Source organism: Leucopleurus acutus (assembly GCF_964270905.1).
Source record: "Leucopleurus acutus genome assembly, chromosome: 21".
Taxonomy (NCBI): domain Eukaryota; kingdom Metazoa; phylum Chordata; class Mammalia; order Artiodactyla; family Delphinidae; genus Leucopleurus; species Leucopleurus acutus.
In genome coordinates, this window is record NC_139163.1 from 23363553 (window position 1) to 23382965 (window position 19413).

At 39.0% G+C, this 19413-nt stretch overlaps 1 protein-coding gene and 1 pseudogene across 6 annotated transcripts in view; one reads left to right on the forward strand and one right to left on the reverse strand.

Annotated features, from left to right (window-relative positions):
- RBPMS (RNA binding protein, mRNA processing factor) overlaps nucleotides 1–19413 on the forward strand; it is a 189232-nt gene that overhangs the window by 74981 nt on the left and 94838 nt on the right. For all 5 annotated transcript variants that reach the window (XM_082863859.1, XM_082863862.1, XM_082863861.1 and 2 more), the window contains 3 exons: nucleotides 5110–5187; nucleotides 8079–8117; nucleotides 9392–9454. In XM_082863859.1, coding sequence (XP_082719985.1) covers nucleotides 5110–5187; nucleotides 8079–8117; nucleotides 9392–9454 — 180 coding nt within the window. The remainder of the gene's footprint in view (nucleotides 1–5109; nucleotides 5188–8078; nucleotides 8118–9391; nucleotides 9455–19413) is intronic.
- LOC309977673 (geranylgeranyl pyrophosphate synthase-like) lies at nucleotides 16261–17720 on the reverse strand (annotated as a pseudogene). Its single transcript has one exon. The product of its transcript is annotated as a geranylgeranyl pyrophosphate synthase-like (transcript).

Here is a 19413-nt window from a genome sequence, read left to right on the forward strand (position 1 = left end):
CTGTGGCCTCTGCAGGAATGGTTGATAATGGCCGAGCCAAGAAGGCCTTTGCTCTGACTGACCCGCACAGGACGATTTCTCCTAGCATTTATCCTTTCAATCCTGCTGGGGTAGAAATGAAGTTGGAGGTACATCCACAGAATCCATTAGCGTCCCTTTGGGACAGAGCTGTCAGCAGCTTCACATCTTGAACTTCTATGAGGCGTGTTGTGTCCTTGACTAAGAAATGTGTTTCCCCATGTGTCTGATAAAGTAAACATCTGCAATGCTAAAGGCGTAGTGCCAGGCACATCTGTGTCCATAGACAATGCTGTTAAATTAAGGGTTGCCCTGGAAAACGATTGACCTGCGACAAAGTTCATTTGGCATCATTCGTTTGTTTTGGGGCGCTTTTTTCTGAGTATTTGATCATGGATCTTACATGTCTCTTAAACTTTGATCTCATTGTTTGGGGTCTAATTGTTTACTCTGTGAATGAGCTAAGCTTCCTCTTGTCACAGAAAGCTGCATATTCCTTCAGTGACAGTAAGCTTCCTGCAAGCAAGAATCATGTCTAGGAAAGGGAACCCTCCTGCACTGTTGGTGGGCATAGACTCGGGGCTCTCTGCACGTATTTCTGCCCTCAGGCAGAGGCTGTTGCCCGGCACTGCTGGCTATCAGGGAATCCAGCAGACAGAGCAGATGTCTTTTACATGTCCACACGTGCAGTCACATGGTATTTGACTAAACCGAATGGCCAATTAAATTCAGAATTAGATTGCCTTTTTCCTCTCATCTATTTGATTTACTATCAATCAATGTGGATTAAACAATCGATTCTCAAAAAAAAAAAAAATCATGTCTAACCTTTGCGATTTCCATAGACATAGCAAAGGCAAAACCCAGAAGTGCTGTACTATTTAATGGCTCAGATAAAACGAGTGGTGGTGAGAAGAGTAGGGAAACTAAAATGTTTTAAAACATCCCCGTGATTTTAGGTCCCAGTTACCACAGAAAAGCATGAATTAGATATTCAGGAAGAGGGTTTTTTTCCCATTCATTATCAGTGATTTTTTTTTTTTTTTTAACTTAATGGAGTTTCCCAGTCTGAGGAAGTCTAGAAAGGATTCAGAACACATAGATTCCAAGCATTTGGATTTAAGAGACCTTTAGTTGTCCTCATAACTTCATAATGTAAGTATTTAAGAGTTATTTTTCCTAGCCAGTCTATCTGTTCTGTCAGAGGAGAGAATAGCTCTTCATTGAGAGATAAGATGTTTTGGCAGGTTTCTGAGACAGTAATGGGCTTCACTAGATTCTAGGAAATGTAATTCGTGTCCATGTATAAATAAAGTGTCAGACATCTTAGTTGCCTCTAATTTGATGAACAAAACAGAGTGGCTTTGTTTAATCCATGGGTGAGAGGCAAATTTAGGCCTATCAGTTCAGTGGGGTTTTTTTGGTTGTTTTTTCGTTTTTTTAATGTTCAACAGGTTTTTTTGGTTGAGATACTGAGATAAGAATCTTCTAATTCTGAAATATATAAAAAAGTTTATAAACTTCACAATTTTTATTGATACAAATATTGACATTATTTATGGTTTCCTAAATAAAGTAATAAAAAAAGTAGGCTGTTCTCAACCTAACAATACATTTATAGTCTCTAAAACATGCTTATTATAGAAAGATAGAAAATACAAATAAGCTAATAAAAAATATCAGAATCACTTATTAGGACTTCGCTGGAGGTCCAGTGGTTAAGACTCTGTGCTTACATTGCAGGGGGCATGGGTTCAATCCCTGGTCGGGGAACCAAGATCCCGCGTGCCACACGGCACAGCCAAAAAAAAAAAAAAAAAAGAAAAATCACTTATTATTCCACCATTCAGGACTAAGTAATGTAGATATAAACCTTTTGGCATATATATCCTACGGCGTATTTTTCCCCCTTTCCACATACATACATGTGTTGGCTTTTTGTTCTATAGAATAAAACTGAATGTACTTTTTCCTTGAACATAATTTTTATTGGTTACATAATACATTTTATGGATATAGATGAACCTTAATTTATATCAAGTAATCTTTCATTTAACTCCCAGATTTCTATTGGTTTTTTTTTTTTTTGATAAATTGTTTGACTTGCAAGTTTCTAAAGTCTTTTTCTTTACAATAGTGCTAGAAATGATAGTTGATTTCCTGAATTAACTCCCCAGATCCTAATTGATACCCATCACATGGCTAAGCTTCTCTGCTGGACAAATGGTACTACGGTGATTAAAACACAGGATCTGCTTATCATTATTTCCATGGAACTCTATGTAATCCATTCACCACCTTGGCATAGTGCCAGATACAATGGGCACTCAACAAAATCTGAACGAGTGGAAGCTGGGATTCCTTCTCTATCCAGGTTGTCGTGGCCAGAGCCACCAAGTAGAACACATGGTGTTCACTTTCTGGAACATGGGAAGAGGGATGTGGATAGCAGAGAGGGCGCGCAGGTTAGTAGAATTCCCTTGTGTACGTCTTCGGCAGTTGTCAGTAATTCAGCCTTAGCAGCTTTGATAAAGAAAGTTCTGTGGAAAGAGTGTTTATCACTGGCAAAGTTGAGAGAGAAGGGGGAGGCAAAAGGTATACTGAACAACAAACCTGACCTTAATTGAAATGTATAAAACACTGTACCCAACAGCAACAGAATATTCATTTATTTTACATACACACAGAACATTTATCATGTTCTAGGCTGTAAAACAAGGAATTGAAGGGCAGTTTTTTAAAAGTTGAAGCATATACCTACCATATCATCCAGCTATTCCATTTTCAGCTACTTATCCAAGAAGAAAGAAAACATATGTCCACACAAAGACCTGTACAAATCGATACATGAACGTTCATAGTCATTTTATTTGTAAAAGCCAAAAACGAGAGATAACCCTGATGTCTCATAAACAAGCGAATGGATAAATGAACTGTGAATGTTCATACCACAGAATACTACTCAGAAATAAAAATAGACTATTGTTACATGCAGCACCATGGATGAATCTCAGAATAATTATGCTAAAGTGAAAGAAGTCGGACGAAAAAGGATACCTACTTTATAGCTCCATTTGTATGAAACTTTAGAACATACATACTAATCTGTAGTGACAGAAGGCAGATGAGTGATTGCGTGGGGATGAGGATAGTAGGACAAGGAAGAAGGAAGATTAAAGGAGCATGAGATAAGGAAACTTTTGGGGGGGGTGATGGATATGTTCATTATCTTGATCGCTGTGATGGTTTCACAGGTTATACATATGTCAAAACGTATTGTAAAGCAAGATGTACAGTTTATGTGTCAATTATACCTCACCAAAGCTGTCTAAGATATAAAGAAGCAAATAATAAAAAGGCACTCATGATTCTGGGGCAGTTTACTTGATCGTAGTGTTTATTGTACACCTACATGCAAATGGCATTACAACTGAGCATTGATTTTTTTTTTTTCCTTTGAGTAGTAACGTGATTTCTAATGAGGAACTCGATCATGTTGTATCAGCTTGAGTAGAGAAGAGGAATAGAAAACATGGGGGTGAACCCGAACTCATAAAAACAGAGTAGATTAGTTAGTTCCCTGGATCTGGAGGGTGAGGAAAATGGGCAGATGTTGACCTAAGGATACAGACTTCCAGTTAGAAGCTGAGCAGGTTTTGGGGAATCTAATGCACAGTATTGTGAGTGTATTTAAGGTACTGTATTATGGGTGTACTTGAAAGTCGCTGAGAGGAGGTCTTAAGTGTTCTCATCACAAAAAGAGAAATGGTAATTTTGTGGTATGATGGAGGTGTTAGCTAATGCTGTAGTGGTAATCATTTTGAAATGTACATAAAAGTTTATTAGATCAAAAAGTACATTTGAAACTTAATATTATGTGTCAACTATATCTCAAAGCTGGGGGGTGGGTCTGACTAAAGACTCACTAAAATAAGTAGAAACAAAATGTGGTAGTGATGATGATTCAGTGTTTACTCCTTGCCTATTGAATCAAGACCATATTCCTGAGCCGATGATGTCATCCCCCCTCGGTTTGATCCTCCACTACCTGTTCACTTTTTTTTTGGCTCCCCTTCTCCCAGAATTCACTGCGCTATCATCCCCCTCTTCATTGCCTTGGTTAATGCTTTTTTTCTGCCTGTGCCTCTTCCCCACCTCACCTTCTTATATCTATGTGGTAAAATCCTACCTCTCCTTGAAGTTTCCATTCAGATGCCCACACGTTTACTTTGATCCTCCCAGCTGGAAACGTCATCTGTGTTCTGTATTTTAGCACACATTAAGTACGTATTTTGTACCGTAGCCCTTACGGTACAGCCAAGTCTGCCCTGCTGTTTCAGAACTGAACAGACACAGGGTTATGCATTTGGCTACCGTTTAGACACATTTCAATTGTTTAATAAACTGCTACATTTATTGAAATTACTGTAATTATCAATGCCAATGAGGGAAGCAATGACAAGACAAAGTAGGACAAAAAAATTGGTTCAGTTGTATTTTTGAACCACATTCTGTGTTCATTTGATTAGAGCGGAGGGGAGTGGTAGATTTACTGTCCTCATGACATTTTTGTTTTCCTTAAGCTAATGTTTTAATTATGGACCCTCTTTTTTTTTTTTTTTGCGGTACGCGGGCCTCTCACTGTTGGGGCCTCTCCCGTTGCGGAGCACAGGCTCCGGACGCGCAGGCTCAGCGGCCATGGCTCACGGGCCTAGCTGCTCCGCGGCCTGTGGGAACTTCCCGGACCGGGGCACGAACCCAAGTCCCCTGCATCGGCAGGCGGACTCCCAACCACTGTGCCACCAGGGAATCCCTATGGACCCTCTTTTCCCCTCACATTTTTAGAACCAGGCAATGGCTAGGAAAGAAGTCAGTTTGTAAATTTAAATCAGCTAGAAGTGATTCACTCTGATAAGTCACACAGAGCTACTCAAGAATTGGCTTAGAGCAATTAGAGCAGTCATTGTGTCATGGAAAGAGCACGAATTAGGTAGGAGTCGAGGAGTATTTGAAGAAATGTGTTTTGGGGATTTCAGGTGAGCTATTCTATGACTGTCCACTCCCTTGATCACTCTTGTATTTATCTTCCAGGTCCGGACTCTCTTTGTCAGTGGTCTCCCTCTGGATATCAAACCTCGGGAGCTGTATCTGCTTTTCAGACCATTTAAGGTACCTTTTCTATCTTTCAGAAATTGTAAAAGGAGACAAAGAGTGTGTGTATAAGCTTCATGGGGCTTTTTGGAGAAAGAAATGAAATGTCTGTGAAAGCACTGTTTTTAAAAAGCTAGTGAGTAAAGGAGATTTGACAACTCGGTCCTAATATACATTTTCACTTTGGAAGGACTGAAACTGCCTGTTGTCCTCCCAGTAGCTAATCTGGAGAAGTCTCTTACTTACGTGGACATGCGTCTGTTTCTGTTCTACAGAACAGCTTTAGTGTCCTCCCTGTTTATCCTCTTGCCAGTTAGGGGTGTTCTTCTGAGTACAGATCACCCAAAATACTATCAGTGACTTATTCTGTATTTATATTTCAAATGCAGTAAAAGTCAAGCCCTACCCCTAGGAGGTTCCTTACCAGTTGAAATACTGCTGTTAATACTATTGTTTGGAGACATAATAGGTTAAGTAGGCTTTTATGAACTAGACTAGGAACCTAACACCATTATTTTTGCCATGGGCAAAATGTCCAAAGTTGCAAAAACAGTAAAACAAAATTTTAAAGAATTGCTTGGTATGAGTTGAGGGAAATCTTTCCTGTTGCTTAGTGAAATACTTAATGCAAGTTGTCTGTCCATTGTGACTATCAAGATAAAACTACTTTAGAGATAACTAATGTAGCTGGGATTGAAAATTTAACAGGAAATTGAACTAAAGCTGAAATCACCGTGCTCCAAGGAGAAACCTTGAAGGTTAGCCTTTGGAGGGTAGGGTAGGGTAGGGTAGCTGGGGCTGGGCGTGATGTGGGCTGAAGGCTTTGGCTCTCAAGGAGTGAACCTGGAAGTCATGACAGATTCAGGGCCTGTGTTTGGCCTGGTCACGTCCCCTGGGGACATGTCAGCAACAGTGCCTGGCTGGGGCCACACTTACGATCACGTGATGGGCCATCTTGATTGCTGGTTAAAGATCTATCCTGATTTGAAGCAGGACCCCAGCCACAGAGGCAAGACAGGTTGAGGGACAATATCTAACTTCTTAGGGGGAGAGAGGAGGATGTGACAGCTGAAAACAGTTGGGTAGTAGAAGGAGAAGGACGGTTGAGCAGGCAGTGAGTTAAAACCAACAGAGATGAAACAGTCTAGTTTATGTGCCCCAAAGGCAGCGTGTCATAATGGACGTAACTCCATTCTGACAGCTCTCCTTTTAATGCAACAGTAATGATGACATTACAGAGGGAAGCAGAAAGGTTAGCCATGAGGTTAGCTAGAGGAAGTGGGAAAGAAAGAGAAGGTATTGTGGGGAGAGTGCCAGCTTTATAGAATTTCCCGAGTGTCTTCTGCAGGGTTGTAGTTTTTACTGTCTGTCTCTTCCGTAGGTTGAGGACTTTTTAAAGCTAACTGATCCTCGTATGTATCCAATAGTATGTATCCAACATAACATAAATAGTTATGTTTTTGTATACATACAGAGAGATTTAGCCAGCAAGCCCCTTAAGAATTATCTCATTTAATTCTCATCACAGTCCTTTAAAGTGGGTTAGCCTCATTTTTTTCAAATAAGGAAAATGAAACTTGGAGCAGTTGAATACATTTTGCTCAAGTTTACACACATAATAAATGGCACGGCCAGGATTCAAACCCAGGCAATCCCTCATCTGAACTATTATTTGGTACTACTTCTCTTTTTGTGACTTGAGAGGACAGTATATCCCTACTAGTGGTCTTCTACTTGAGTGAAATATCCATTTGTCCTTTGCCTCTGAGGCCTTCAGGGTGTTTAAACCTTCAGGTTTTTCAGAGAGTGAGAGCACCTTGAAAAAGGAAGAGGCAGGGCTGTGAATCACGACCTCTCTGGCTAGAAGAGCTCAAGGCCTTTGAGGTAAAATGTTTACAGTAGCTAATTAGTAACATAGTTCTCTGCTGGGAAAATAGGAGGATGAATCAATCCCAACATGCTGCCCAGAAACCCAAACGCTGAAGTCAGGACCCTGGTACATTCCTACTAACCCTCTTTTAATTAAAGTCCCCAGAGTCTGACCCTCATCTGCAAATCTGTCTCTGCACCGATACGTGTGGTGGTCAATCATGTCAAGTGTTGTTTTTTCCCCTCCTGTGTCATCCATCAGTGCAAGCTAACAGTCATTGATTATTTTCAGAAATAAACAGACTTTGTTATCCTTATCCTGGGGAGCCAGGAGGGCTTAAGGGAGGGAGTGAAAGGAGTGTTTCCATCTTCCTTGAGGCTGAGCTGGAGTAAAATCCCAACAGGGAATTTTCACATCTCCCAGTGAGAACACCAATGTGAAACCTGATGGCTGCAGTAAATAAGCAAAAGAGCTCAACAGATTTTAGCATCACTGCCTATTTAACCTTTCCTGGAAGTTTTGAAATTTTCATTAAGTTCTACCAAGTACGATCTTAATGTTTTATTGTTTTATAGCAAATATATGACCAAGTCATCACACACGCTGACCTTCCTAACTTAATTTATCCCCTTCCCTCGCCTAGTTCTATAAAATGAAAAAGACCTGCTGTTGACATAGACACCATTTTCCTATGCATAAGTGCATTCATGCACTTATGTTTCTTTTCCCTATATATTTTCATGAATTCATGCACTTATACCTTTCTTTTCTGAATTTCATGAAAATATATAGAGATAAGAAACGTAAGTGCATGAATTTCAGGGCTTGATTTCTTTTAGGCCCAAGTATGTAAAGATTGGCATATACGTCATGCGTGCGTGTGTGTATAAAATTTGTTTTCCCAATGAACAGGCATTTGTGAGAAGAGTTGGTCAGTAGTCATAAGAGACTCATTTTCACTTGAGCAGGATGCTATTACAATTGCTCTTTTCTCCTACTACTCTTTATTTCTGGTCTAAATTTGGTTCTTTATTTTCAGGGCTACGAGGGTTCTCTTATAAAGCTCACATCTAAGCAGGTAAGAATTTCAGACTTGCACATAAATGATCACTTCCACAGTAAGTTCGGATTGGCTTTCTTCAGGAACGTTACTAGGGCTCGACGTTCTTTTATTATTTCCATTAAGATTTTATTTTGTTGTTGTTGTTGCTCTAAAATTAAGGGTGAGATTGCTTAGGAATTAGCACAGGAAAGTGATTCCTAATTCCACAGCCTCCAGCTAGAGTGTCTGAGTCTGTCCTCAAGGAAGGTAAATACAATGCATCCAGCATAGTTATATTGGGATTGATCTGTATATTCAAAAGAAATTATTGATTATTATCCAAATTCACTTTTATTGCCAATTTTTTCCTGGGTGTTTTTTTTGTTTGTTTTTGTTTTTTTGTAAAGTTAAACAGGCAAACTTTTCATTCACAATCGGTATGGGAATTTGATGACGAAGAATCAGCCTGTCTCTTAAACCCTTAATAACCGCAGGCAGAGTCTCAGGTCTAGAATGGAGCATAAAAGGTACAGAATGGAGGTAGTAACCAATGACCCTGATAGTTTCTGCAAGTATCTTGAAAATTTGTAGCTATATGTGCTTTTTTTTTTTAAATGCTGAGCAACCAGCATCCTCCCTCTGGGTCACTTTTCATCTCTCAGTAAGGTATTCTCTGGTTCATCAGAGAATAAGCTATGTTGCAACCATCCTTCTGGACTGAAAGATACTGAGTCCAAAGGAATTGTGACCCCTCTCTTTAGTTGGAACAGTATGGTTTATACACCTAATTAAACACACAGCTTTTTAAAGGTATCCCTTGGGATTTGAGATTAAAATGTTCATGATATAATTTTGATCATGCAGTGAGAATACAGGGCTTTTATCATTGTGTCATTATATTCCTTGCACTTACAGTGTACCAAAAGGTGATTCGGTTCTCTTTCCATTTTAAAAGATGAAGAAACTGAGGTACAGTGAATTCAATTTAGGAAAGTAGAGCCTTTCCACCCAAGTTTTCCTCTGTTCCCTTGTTCACTGCTGCTCACCTTCCAGCCCCTTCTAGATTTTTTTTTATGATTCTCTAAATCTCCAGCTGTGCCCTTGAAGAACCACCCTCACAATCCCTTTGATTCATGTTAGAAATTTGGCTAAGCCACTGAGTCATGATTCTTCTGGACTGGCTTTCTTGTTTCTGCCCATTGCCTGTGGTGATTTCTGTATCTTAGCTCTTCAGTTTGATATCACCTTTGACCCAGAAAAATAGACATCCCCAGATATTGTTTACTTCATATTTCTTTTTCTTTCCTTAGCCCGTAGGTTTTGTCAGTTTTGACAGTCGCTCAGAGGCAGAAGCTGCAAAGAATGCTTTGAATGTAAGTACTAATGATGTTAATCTTTGGGGGCTTCCTTATGAGGTGGTAGGAAGTAATAGAACCTCTTTGGACAGGAAATCAAATGGAAGGAGTAGGACTGCTCGATCTAACAGCAAGGGATTAATTAATTAGCCCTCTAAAGAGATTTTTCCTAAAATTGTGGTTAGATGTGCAAACTGTTAAGTCACACTTTGCTCTTCTGTAGCTTCGACTGTAGCTTCTGTAGCTTCGACTGTAATGCTCAAAACACCTGATGATGTGGGTCTTTATTCAGCCCAGTCACATCCCATGGTAATGTACAGTTTAGCTTGGCCATCATTATACTCTCAGTGGCTAAGCCTACGTCAAGAATAGATGAAAATCTTGGCTTTCCTTAACACACGAGGTTTTTGTTTAAGGTATGTGGCTTAAAAAAAAAACAGATTTACAGGTTGTAGTCTTTATTCTGATTGATTAAAAACTTGCATATACTGCTTTCCCAGAAGACGGTCTGCATTGTGGTATAATAAAAGATAGTCAACTATAATTGAATAGAGATACCTGTATTTGGTCTGTAAGCATTTTGTAAGTAGGTTCATTTTTTTTTAGGTTCTGCTTATAAGCAATATCATATGATATTTGTCTTTCTCTGTCTGGCTTACTTAGTATGATCATCTCTAGGTCCACCCATGTTGCTGCAAATGGCATTATTTCATTCTTTTTTTATAGCTGAGTACTATTCCATTGTATATGTGTGTCACATCTTCTTTATCCATTCATCTGTCAGTGGACATTTAGGTTGTTTCCATGTCTTGACTATTATGAATAGCGCTTCTATGAACATGGGGGTACGTGTATCTTTTTGAATTATCGTTTTGTCCAGATATGTGCCCAGGAGTGGGATTGCTGGGTCATATGGTAGCTCTACTTTTAGTTTTTTGAGGAACCTCCATACTGTTTTCCATAGGGGCTGCACCAATTTGCATTCCCCCAGGAGGCATCTTTCTAAATGCAGAAATATTCTGGGTGCTTCCAAATTGAAGTTTTCACCAGCTTCTTTTTCTTGTTCTTATAAAGGAAATAACAGCCGCTGAAGCTTGTTCACAGAATGGGCTTTCCATTGCCCTTCATTGTCTCTGCTCTGGGTAGAAACATGTCACTGACTCACTGTCTGAAAAACAGTCGGTTTTTACGGTGGGTTGTTTATAGTTTGATCTTTTTTCACAGAAGTTTATTTTTTAGATGTTTAAATGGTCATAGTCAAACTGTGTTTCCCTTGCCTTACTAGGCAGAGTATAGCTAACATCATTTCACTTTTTCTTAGTACTGAGGGTTGTATCGTTACACACAACCGGTATTGAGACATGCAGTAACATTGTGATACAGGTGTTTAAGCCCATTCCTGTGCCAGCTGGCCCCAGATCATCATGCTCTCTTGTCCTAAGGTCTGGTTTTAGGCTCAGTGTTTGTTGCTCATATATTAATAACGTGGGAAGAACTCCAAGGGAAACAGGTCTCATTCTGTTCTATTCTGTGGACCTAAGAAGAGTAACTCTTAAGATTTACCTGTGGCGTATTATACCTGAGCTTTCTTCTGCTCAGAGGTTGGCTTGGGAGTTTAGAGCATCTATTAAGGTCCTGGGTCATCTCTTTCTCGATATTTTTAACTTTTATATAAAAGGATTAGAGGCTTTTGTACCTTAGAAACTGTCCTGTTTCAGTTAAGAGAACTGAGACCAGAGAGGATGGATGGCTCAGTCAGAAAGTACAGGTTTAGAGCTACAACTAGAAGGAAGCCTCCTGTGTCTTAGTTCTGTCTACTTTATGTAACTTCTTGCTGTTTGCTTGTTCCATGGAATGTTGCTGCAGTGACAGACTATTTAAATCACATCGTCTAGGACAAATGCCCACAGTAAAGTTTGGTACATGACCGTGGAGCAGGGTTTCTTCTCTCTGCAGAGAAAATGGGCCCATTCGGGATAATGTATTTAATTATGAAACCGACACATCTCTGTGACCCAACATGCTCTTTTCACGATCATTTTTTCTAACCTGGTGAATTAAAAACATCCGATGCTCATAGCCATTACAAAATTCTTTCCTCGTGTCATTCGTCCAGCTTCTCTTAAAAGCTTTTCCTCACATTCCTTTGGGGGAAAGTTCCATGTTGTAATGTTTGTTTTGTTCCACTATTGAGAAACGTAAGCCTCAGTCCAGTAAGTTCCTCTGTATAGAGTAGTTCACAGTGTTATAAACCACTTGTCCGTGTTTAGAGCTTCTCTTCTTATTGTTTCCCTGTCTTGGTTCCTGTCTGGTTCAGTTATTAGTATTAAGTCTTTTCCCAAAATGACTTTAAATGATTTTAAAATCCATTTATTTGCTTCCATTTTTGGAGTATGCTTTAGTCCGTTTGATAATTTTATGGAAAAACATGCTCAGATTGAATTAAGTGGTAACACTGAACTTTTATCAGGGTGTTCGTTAAATCTTCTAAAGTAAATACAGTATATTTTGGTTTTATAGCAAAAACTCTCAAATTAAGCTAAAAATAACCCAAACCCAGACTTCCCTTCAGGTTATCTGTGGTCCCATTAATCCATATGACTAGAAACCCCATCCATTCTTTAACCCGACAGCAAAACATCTAACCTATCCCTTACCCTTCACACACAGTTATAATTTCTATACCAGCGGTTTTCCATTTTCCATGCTAATGGAAGGGGGAGCTGATAATCCAAACCATCAAATTATTTTTAGGATTTGTTTATAATTTTGGAATGTAAATCAACTACAGTGATATTGACAGTTACAGTCTGGTTTAGTAAAAATCTGATTTGTGGAAATTTTAAGAAGAAACACACCCAGGGAGCAAGGCAGGCCTGGCAGTAAGGACCCTGAGCAGAGGTGGGAATAAGCCATCTCTGGCTCTTCCTGCCAACTGTGAAAACCCCAGTGTTGCCATTGTTGTGTAGCTGAAGTCGTGTTTCCGTAAGTAAGAAAGACTGTGGTTAACACGTGATATCTGCAGGCCTGCTTGTGTACACGTCCATGACAGGCTTTGTCTTACGTTGGTGTTTGAGATTCACTCATGTAAAGCATTTAAAAAGGTTACGTGTGGCCTGTTGAGTATATGTGCCATTTTGATTGATAGCCCTCCTCCCCTAATTTTAAATAGTTGTTATTGGCCTAGGTTTTATCATAGGCTTTATGATAAGTTTATCAGAACTAAAGAAGTCGGATGCAAACTAGGTGCATTACTACAGATTGCCTTCACAACTAAACATTGCTTAGGCCGTCACAATAATTTACTTTACTCTCAGTCTAGACTCACTGATGTTAGTGATCTCCAGTTCTCATGGCACCCTCAGGTCTATTGGGTTCTTTTATAAGTAGCTTTATTGAGCTATAACTCACCCATTTAAGGTATTTAATTCAATGATTTGGGGTATGTTGTTATTTTTGAGTATATAAAACATATATAACCATTTGACATTTTAATGATTTTTTTAACTGTATATACAGTTCAGTGGCATTAATACATTTACCATGTTGTGCAGCCATCCCCACTGTCTATTTCTATTTTTTCATCATCCCAAACAGAAACTTTGTAACCATGAACCAATACCTCCCTATTATTCCTTTCCTCTAGCCCCCTGGTAACCTCTAATCTATATTCTCTCTCTATTAATTTGCCTATTTTAGCTATTGAAATATTTGTCCTTTTGTGTCTGGCTTCTTTCACTTAGCATGATGTTTTCATGATTAATCCATGTTGTAGCAGATATCAAAACATCGTTCCTTTTTATGGCTGAATAATACTCCATTGTATGGATATTCCACATTTTGTTTATCTGTTCGTCTTATTGGTGGACACTTGGGTTGTTTCCACCTTTTGGCCGTTGAGAATAATGCTTCAGTGAACACTGGTGTACAAATATGCGTGAGTCCCTGGTTTTCAATTCCTTTGGGCATAAAGCTAGGAATGGAATTGCTAAGTCATACGGTATTTATGTTTTTAGCTTTCTGAGGAGCCTCCAAACTTTTCCATATTGGCTGTACCGTTTTACAGTCCCACCAGCAATATATGGGAATTCCAGTTTTCCCTGTGCTCACTAATACTTGTTGTTTTAAATTATAGCAATCCTACTAGGTGTGAAGTGGTAATTGGTTTCTGGATAAATACTTTTTGACTAATTTCAGTAGTAGATTTGATTTCTCTTGAAACCCCATGTGACTTAAAATATTGTTTCTTTTAATGGGGATTAGTAACGTTTCTTTTCTGTGACGGCAGTTCTGTGTAATAGAGTTGTGTTACCTTTAAACAGTTTACCTGTTCATAAAAGAAAGGAGGGAAAAACCCAACCCTTGGATGATTGGTTTAATAAGATAAGACTTGGGCTTTGTATTCTCTCTTATACATTATGCCAGGCATGAAGGAAGGAAAGGTGTTTGCTTAAGGTCTGAATAGACTTTGAATTAAAGAGAAAAAAGCAGTTTGGTTTTGAGGAAGAAAAAGGTGGCAGTCATCTTACGAAGCAGAAAATGAAGAGGTCTTGAGGGTATATAGTGCTAAATTATTTCTTGGTTACTGAGGAGATATATTCAATAGTGTGAGGTAAAAAGAATTTTTAAAACAATCTTTAGTAGTTTGTAAGAAAGCATGCTGAAAAGGTACTTGGTAGTGTCACACGTTGAAAAAACTGACATAATCAGAAAAATATAGTTTTCTCCATCTCCATAAATTCCTGGCATTGAAGTAAACACTGTAGTTATTTATATCACAGTGATTCAGCCTTGTGCACAATTTGTTTTGTTGAATAGCTTGAGCTCTCCAAATAACTGAGTTTTAAAACACTTGTCTATAATAAATTCATTATTCCTATACCAGGTTTCTCATCTGTGAAATTAGGGGTATTACTCCCAACAGTGTTAAAGGGAAATCACCAAGCAAAAACACTTGCAAATGTTCTAAATGTGAACCCGTACCATGAATATACTTTCTCAGGGAAAAGATGTAGCCATAAAGTCCTGGTACAAACTCTTGAGTACAGAGGAATACCAGGGTACTCGAGAACAGGTATTGGCCGCACAGAAGCAGGAGTCTGGACTACAGTCTCTGGTTCCTGTAGCACAGGTTCTTCCGACAGTTTGTGCGCGTCAGGACTTTTTATTGTAATATTTGTACAGCTTGTGGGTTAGATGAATTATTTCCACTAAACAAAACTTTTCACATACACAAGCATCCAGATGGCTTGTCTCAGCTCCCTGTTCACCAGGCACCATGTCAATATGTTTCTTATCAGTTTTAAAAATTTCTCCCTAAATTTCTCTTAGCTCGAAGTAGTTGAAGAGGCCCAATTACTGTGATCCCAGCTGGGACTTTTGGATGGGAAATATGCAGGGCTGCCAGATGAGATCATGAGTCTGATCTAGTGTTTATCTGTTAAATCTGTTTATAACTGCTTACTCTTGACTTGCAGTTTTAAAGCAGCCATTTAATGTCACTGGGTTGGGGACTATGCCCGTGTCAGTCTAGAGCCGCCATAATGCAGGGTTGTTGGACTCTCCTCTTTTTCTCAACGACTGCGTGCACTTTGGGGCTTGACAAACAGCTTAATCTGCCTAGCCCCCCTCCAAGAAATTTGAAATAGCCCCCTTTTTTTGCAGGGGAGGGAGTGCTGTGCTCTGTTCTTTCTTGCAATTTGGGGTTGTTATAAAATCTCTCAAGGATGGTACGGCACATAATTTAAAAGTGGTTCTGAAAGAGCAAATGAAGGTGAACGTGAGGAATTTGCTGAATTCCCAATTAGAGTCTTTGCCTGAAGAAAAGTGGGTTATTTAGATCTATTAAGCATTCACATAGGAAAGTAGGAAATAAAATGTTGGTAAAAGAAATCCTAAGGAAGTTTGAAGAAGGAAAAGTAGCTGGAAGTGCTGGCATCATCCTTTCCCCAAGGAAATTCTCAGGAAGAAGCACAGGTTCTCACACGTAAACCGGTCTGTATTCCAATGACAAGTATATGTGGAGATCTCAAGTTTGCCCAGCTTTTCCCTAGGTAAAATAGTTCATCAGATATTACATGGCTGTGTGAAACTGCCCTCAGACTTTGCATTGTGACCTTTCTTCAAGGATCTACTTGTTTAAACTTATCTAGACTCTCTTTATAAAATGCTATCTTGTATTGACTTTGCCCTTACTCCATGGTTCTTCAGGCATTTCGAAATGCTGAGAAGGTATTTGCCCCTGTTGTAAATGAAAGTAGAAAATACAGCTAGCGCTCGTGGTACCTGAAGTGCAAAGAATGAGTTATTGGCTAGGATTCCTGTCCGTAAGGAAGCCAAGCTAGTTTTAGAACCAAAGATCTTGCCTCCCTAGGCCGTGTACGTTACTGATCGTTCTGCAGTGCAGCACATTTTGGTGTCTTAAGTCACTGTCTTTGTTGTAAAATTACTCTTCTACTCCTTAGTGAATGATCAAACCATCATAATGACGAGCGGCTATGGACCTCCCTTCAGCATTGGCTTTTATGTTTCTGATTATCTACACAGATTTGAACTGTTGGTCCACAAAACTGAAACCCTTTGTCTTGCTCTGTAATTAGAATGCATTAGAACATTTTAAAGCCTTGGGGAGGAGGGTGGGACTTAACCCCCTTAAAGTGGAATAGGTTATCTTGACAGGGCGTTTGTTAATTATTCTATTCTTATTTCCTTACACATATATACAGCATTTCTTTCTTTATAATTAAATGCAAACTTTTCTTGCTGTTTCAGTAGACTTTAGTACTTATTACATGGAAACATTTTATAAAATGAGAGAACCACAAAGAGTCAAGGATTTTTTGGTACGTAAAAATAAGAAGAGGCAAGGAAAATAGAGTAAATCCTTCTAGGATATGGAAAATAGATCTAATGCATTATAAACGTGGGAATAGGATAAGAAATAAAACAATTCTAGTGAACATTAGGCTAGTCTAGAACCTTAAAAATAATAAAATCTGTCTAAAAAGGCTAATATTTATAAAAATAAACCATGAAATATATATATTTCTCCCCTCCGCCTCCCCCCCAAAGCTGAAGTCTTCTTTATTGACAGAATCAACAGAACACGCATGGCCGAGTTGGCCACAGCGTCCCAACACAGCACATTCTAACATTCAAATTAGACTCATTTAAATGTGGCCCCTTTTGATTCCGTCACCTTGGTACTATGATGATTATCTGTACGCAGGGATTCTATATTGAAACAGCCTCACTCACGTCACCACTATCACTCAGTTTTTGGAGACTAACAGCTTGGTCCAAATTTTAAAAAAGTAATAGGCTAAAAGACAAAAAAATAAAGTCAACTAACCTATCAGGCCTAATCAAGAATGACTTAATATTATTCATTCTCTTCTTTGAACATTTTCCTTAAGTGTTTTACTAGAGCTACTAGCTCAGGGTTCCCACCACATGCATCAGTTTGTTTATAGACTTTAGATTCAAGCTCTTTAAGAGTATTCCGAGGGTATTCAAAAGAACCTACGTTCTCAGAGAAAGATAATGTACACAGTATTTTTAAAGATCTACATTTTCGGTTCTCTGGCACAAGATACTGTGTACCTGGGTGCTTTCAAGCCTCGAGCAAATAGCATGAATAGTAGGGAATGAGAACTTTCCCTCTGTCAGATCTTCACAAAAGCTTTTGTTTTCACTCTATTCTTTGGAGTGTAGATTAGCATAATCATCCCTGATTTGGAAAAAGAGCCCAAGTGTATTCAGTAGTGGCTTTAAATCTTCTTTGTAATCAGAGAACAACTGCATGAGACCTACTGCTAATCCACATGGTCCACCTGTCTTTTGCAGCAGCACCGTTGCTTTACATTCTTCTTCAGTGGGAGAAGTGTAGTCATCCCTCCAATAGATATCTAGGCCTTGTCCCTGATGGAGTTCTAAAAGCTGGCGGGTAAAAAGCTTTACTGCATCTGGGTGATCAAGGGTTAAGACTTTCTCTAAGCCAAGAAGATAGACATAATTGGCAGAATTGATGACAGATGGAATTCCATAGATGCTGTGTGCCACTGGAAAGCCACGTCGGTGTTTTGAGTTGTCTTCACTAGCATCGATGAGTAAACTGGCGACATTTCCGTCACTTCAATGATAATCTGTAGCTTGTCTTCTGGAACCTTTAGCCAATGATTAAACGCCTGTGAAAGTTTGGTTTCACTTGTTTACCTGGTAACTGAAGTAAGTACTTGTAAGGTTCTAGAAGAATTCTTAGGACTGTTTCTTGAGTATTCTTCATTGTTTTTTAATTTCAAAGCTGATGGTTCGAGGATGATATCACAACTTTCATGCTGGGGGTCCGGGAGTAGCAGTACCCAGCATCAACTTCCCACCTTATAGTTCAGAACAAGGCCTGCATGAATCCCTCCCCTCACTTCACCATAGAACTCTCCGCCCTCCTCACCTGGCAGCAACACCGCATTACTCGGTGCAAGAAAATGCACCATCCCATGAACTATATTTTTAAGACTAGAATTTCGCTTCTAAAAATGTAGTGATAAATTTCAGCAGAAAACAATTTGAGAAAAATTAAGGGGTACCTTGAGTAACCCTGACATTGCATAAAAGGATGTAAGTTTTTGTTTTCTAGCCATAGTGGACAAGTTATTTATTTATTTATCTATCTACCTACCTACCTACCTACCTACCTACACCGGGTCTTCGTTGCAGCACATGGGCTCTTTAGTTGTGGCTTGCAGGATCTTTAGTTGTGGCGTGCAGGATCTAGTTCCCTGGCAGGGGATCGAACCTGGGCCCCCTGCATTGGGAGCACGGAGTCTTACCCACTGGACCACCAGGGAAGTCCCTAAAGATTAATGTTTTAAAATTAAAAGATCCAGATAATTTCCCTGGAAAATATAGTTGGGTGGAAAATTCCTAGTATAAACCATTTTAATCTATTTTATTCTTTATTTGCCTGACACAGGATATCACTCAAAAGTGAATGGATGAATAAATACACAGAACTTAAAGAGTATAGAAATGTATTATAGGAAATGAAAATAGGTTTAGATGGAAAAGAATCCACTCAAGCAGGAAGTTTATAGCAAAGGAGCAAAAACAGGCAAAGTATAAAAGCGTTTCTGCACTTTCAAAAGTAGGAATAAAAATTAGAATTCCCACATCATTGTAGTATAATGTTTAAATTTCTATTGGAGTATAGTTGATTTACAATGTTGTGTTAGTTTCTGCAGTAAAGCAAAGTGAATCAGTTATACATATACATCTATCCACTCTTTTTTCAATTCTTTTCCCATATAGGCCATTACAGAGTATTGAGTAGAGTTTCCTGTGCTGTACAGTAGGTCCTTATTAGTTATCTATTCTATATATCATAGTGTGTACATGTCAATCCCAATCTCCCAATTTATCCCTCCCCCCTCCCCCCGGTAACTGTAGCTTTGTTATCTACATCTGTGACTATTTCTGTTTTGTAAAAAGGTTCATTTGTACCATTTTTAAAGATTCCACATATAAGCGATATCATATGATATTTGTCTTTGTCTGACTTACTTCAGTCAGTATGACCATCTCTAGTTCCATCCGTGTCGTTGCAAACAGCATTATTTCATTCTTTTTAATGGCTGAGTAATATTCCATTGTCTATATGTACCGCATCTTCTTTATCCCCTCCTCCGTTGCTGGATACTTAGGTTGCCTCCATGTCTTGGGTATTATAAATAGTGCTGCAGTGAACATTGGGGTATGTGTATCTTTTTAAATTATGGTTTTCTTCAGATATATGCCCAGGAGTGGGATTGCTGGATCATATGGTAGCTCTATTTTTAGTTTTTTAAGGAACCTCCATACTGTTCTCCATAGTGGCTGGTACTAATGTACATTCCCACCAACAGTGTAGGAGGGTTCCCTTTTCTCCACACCCTCTCCTGCATTTATTGTTTGTAGACTTTTTTGACGATGGCCATTCTGAC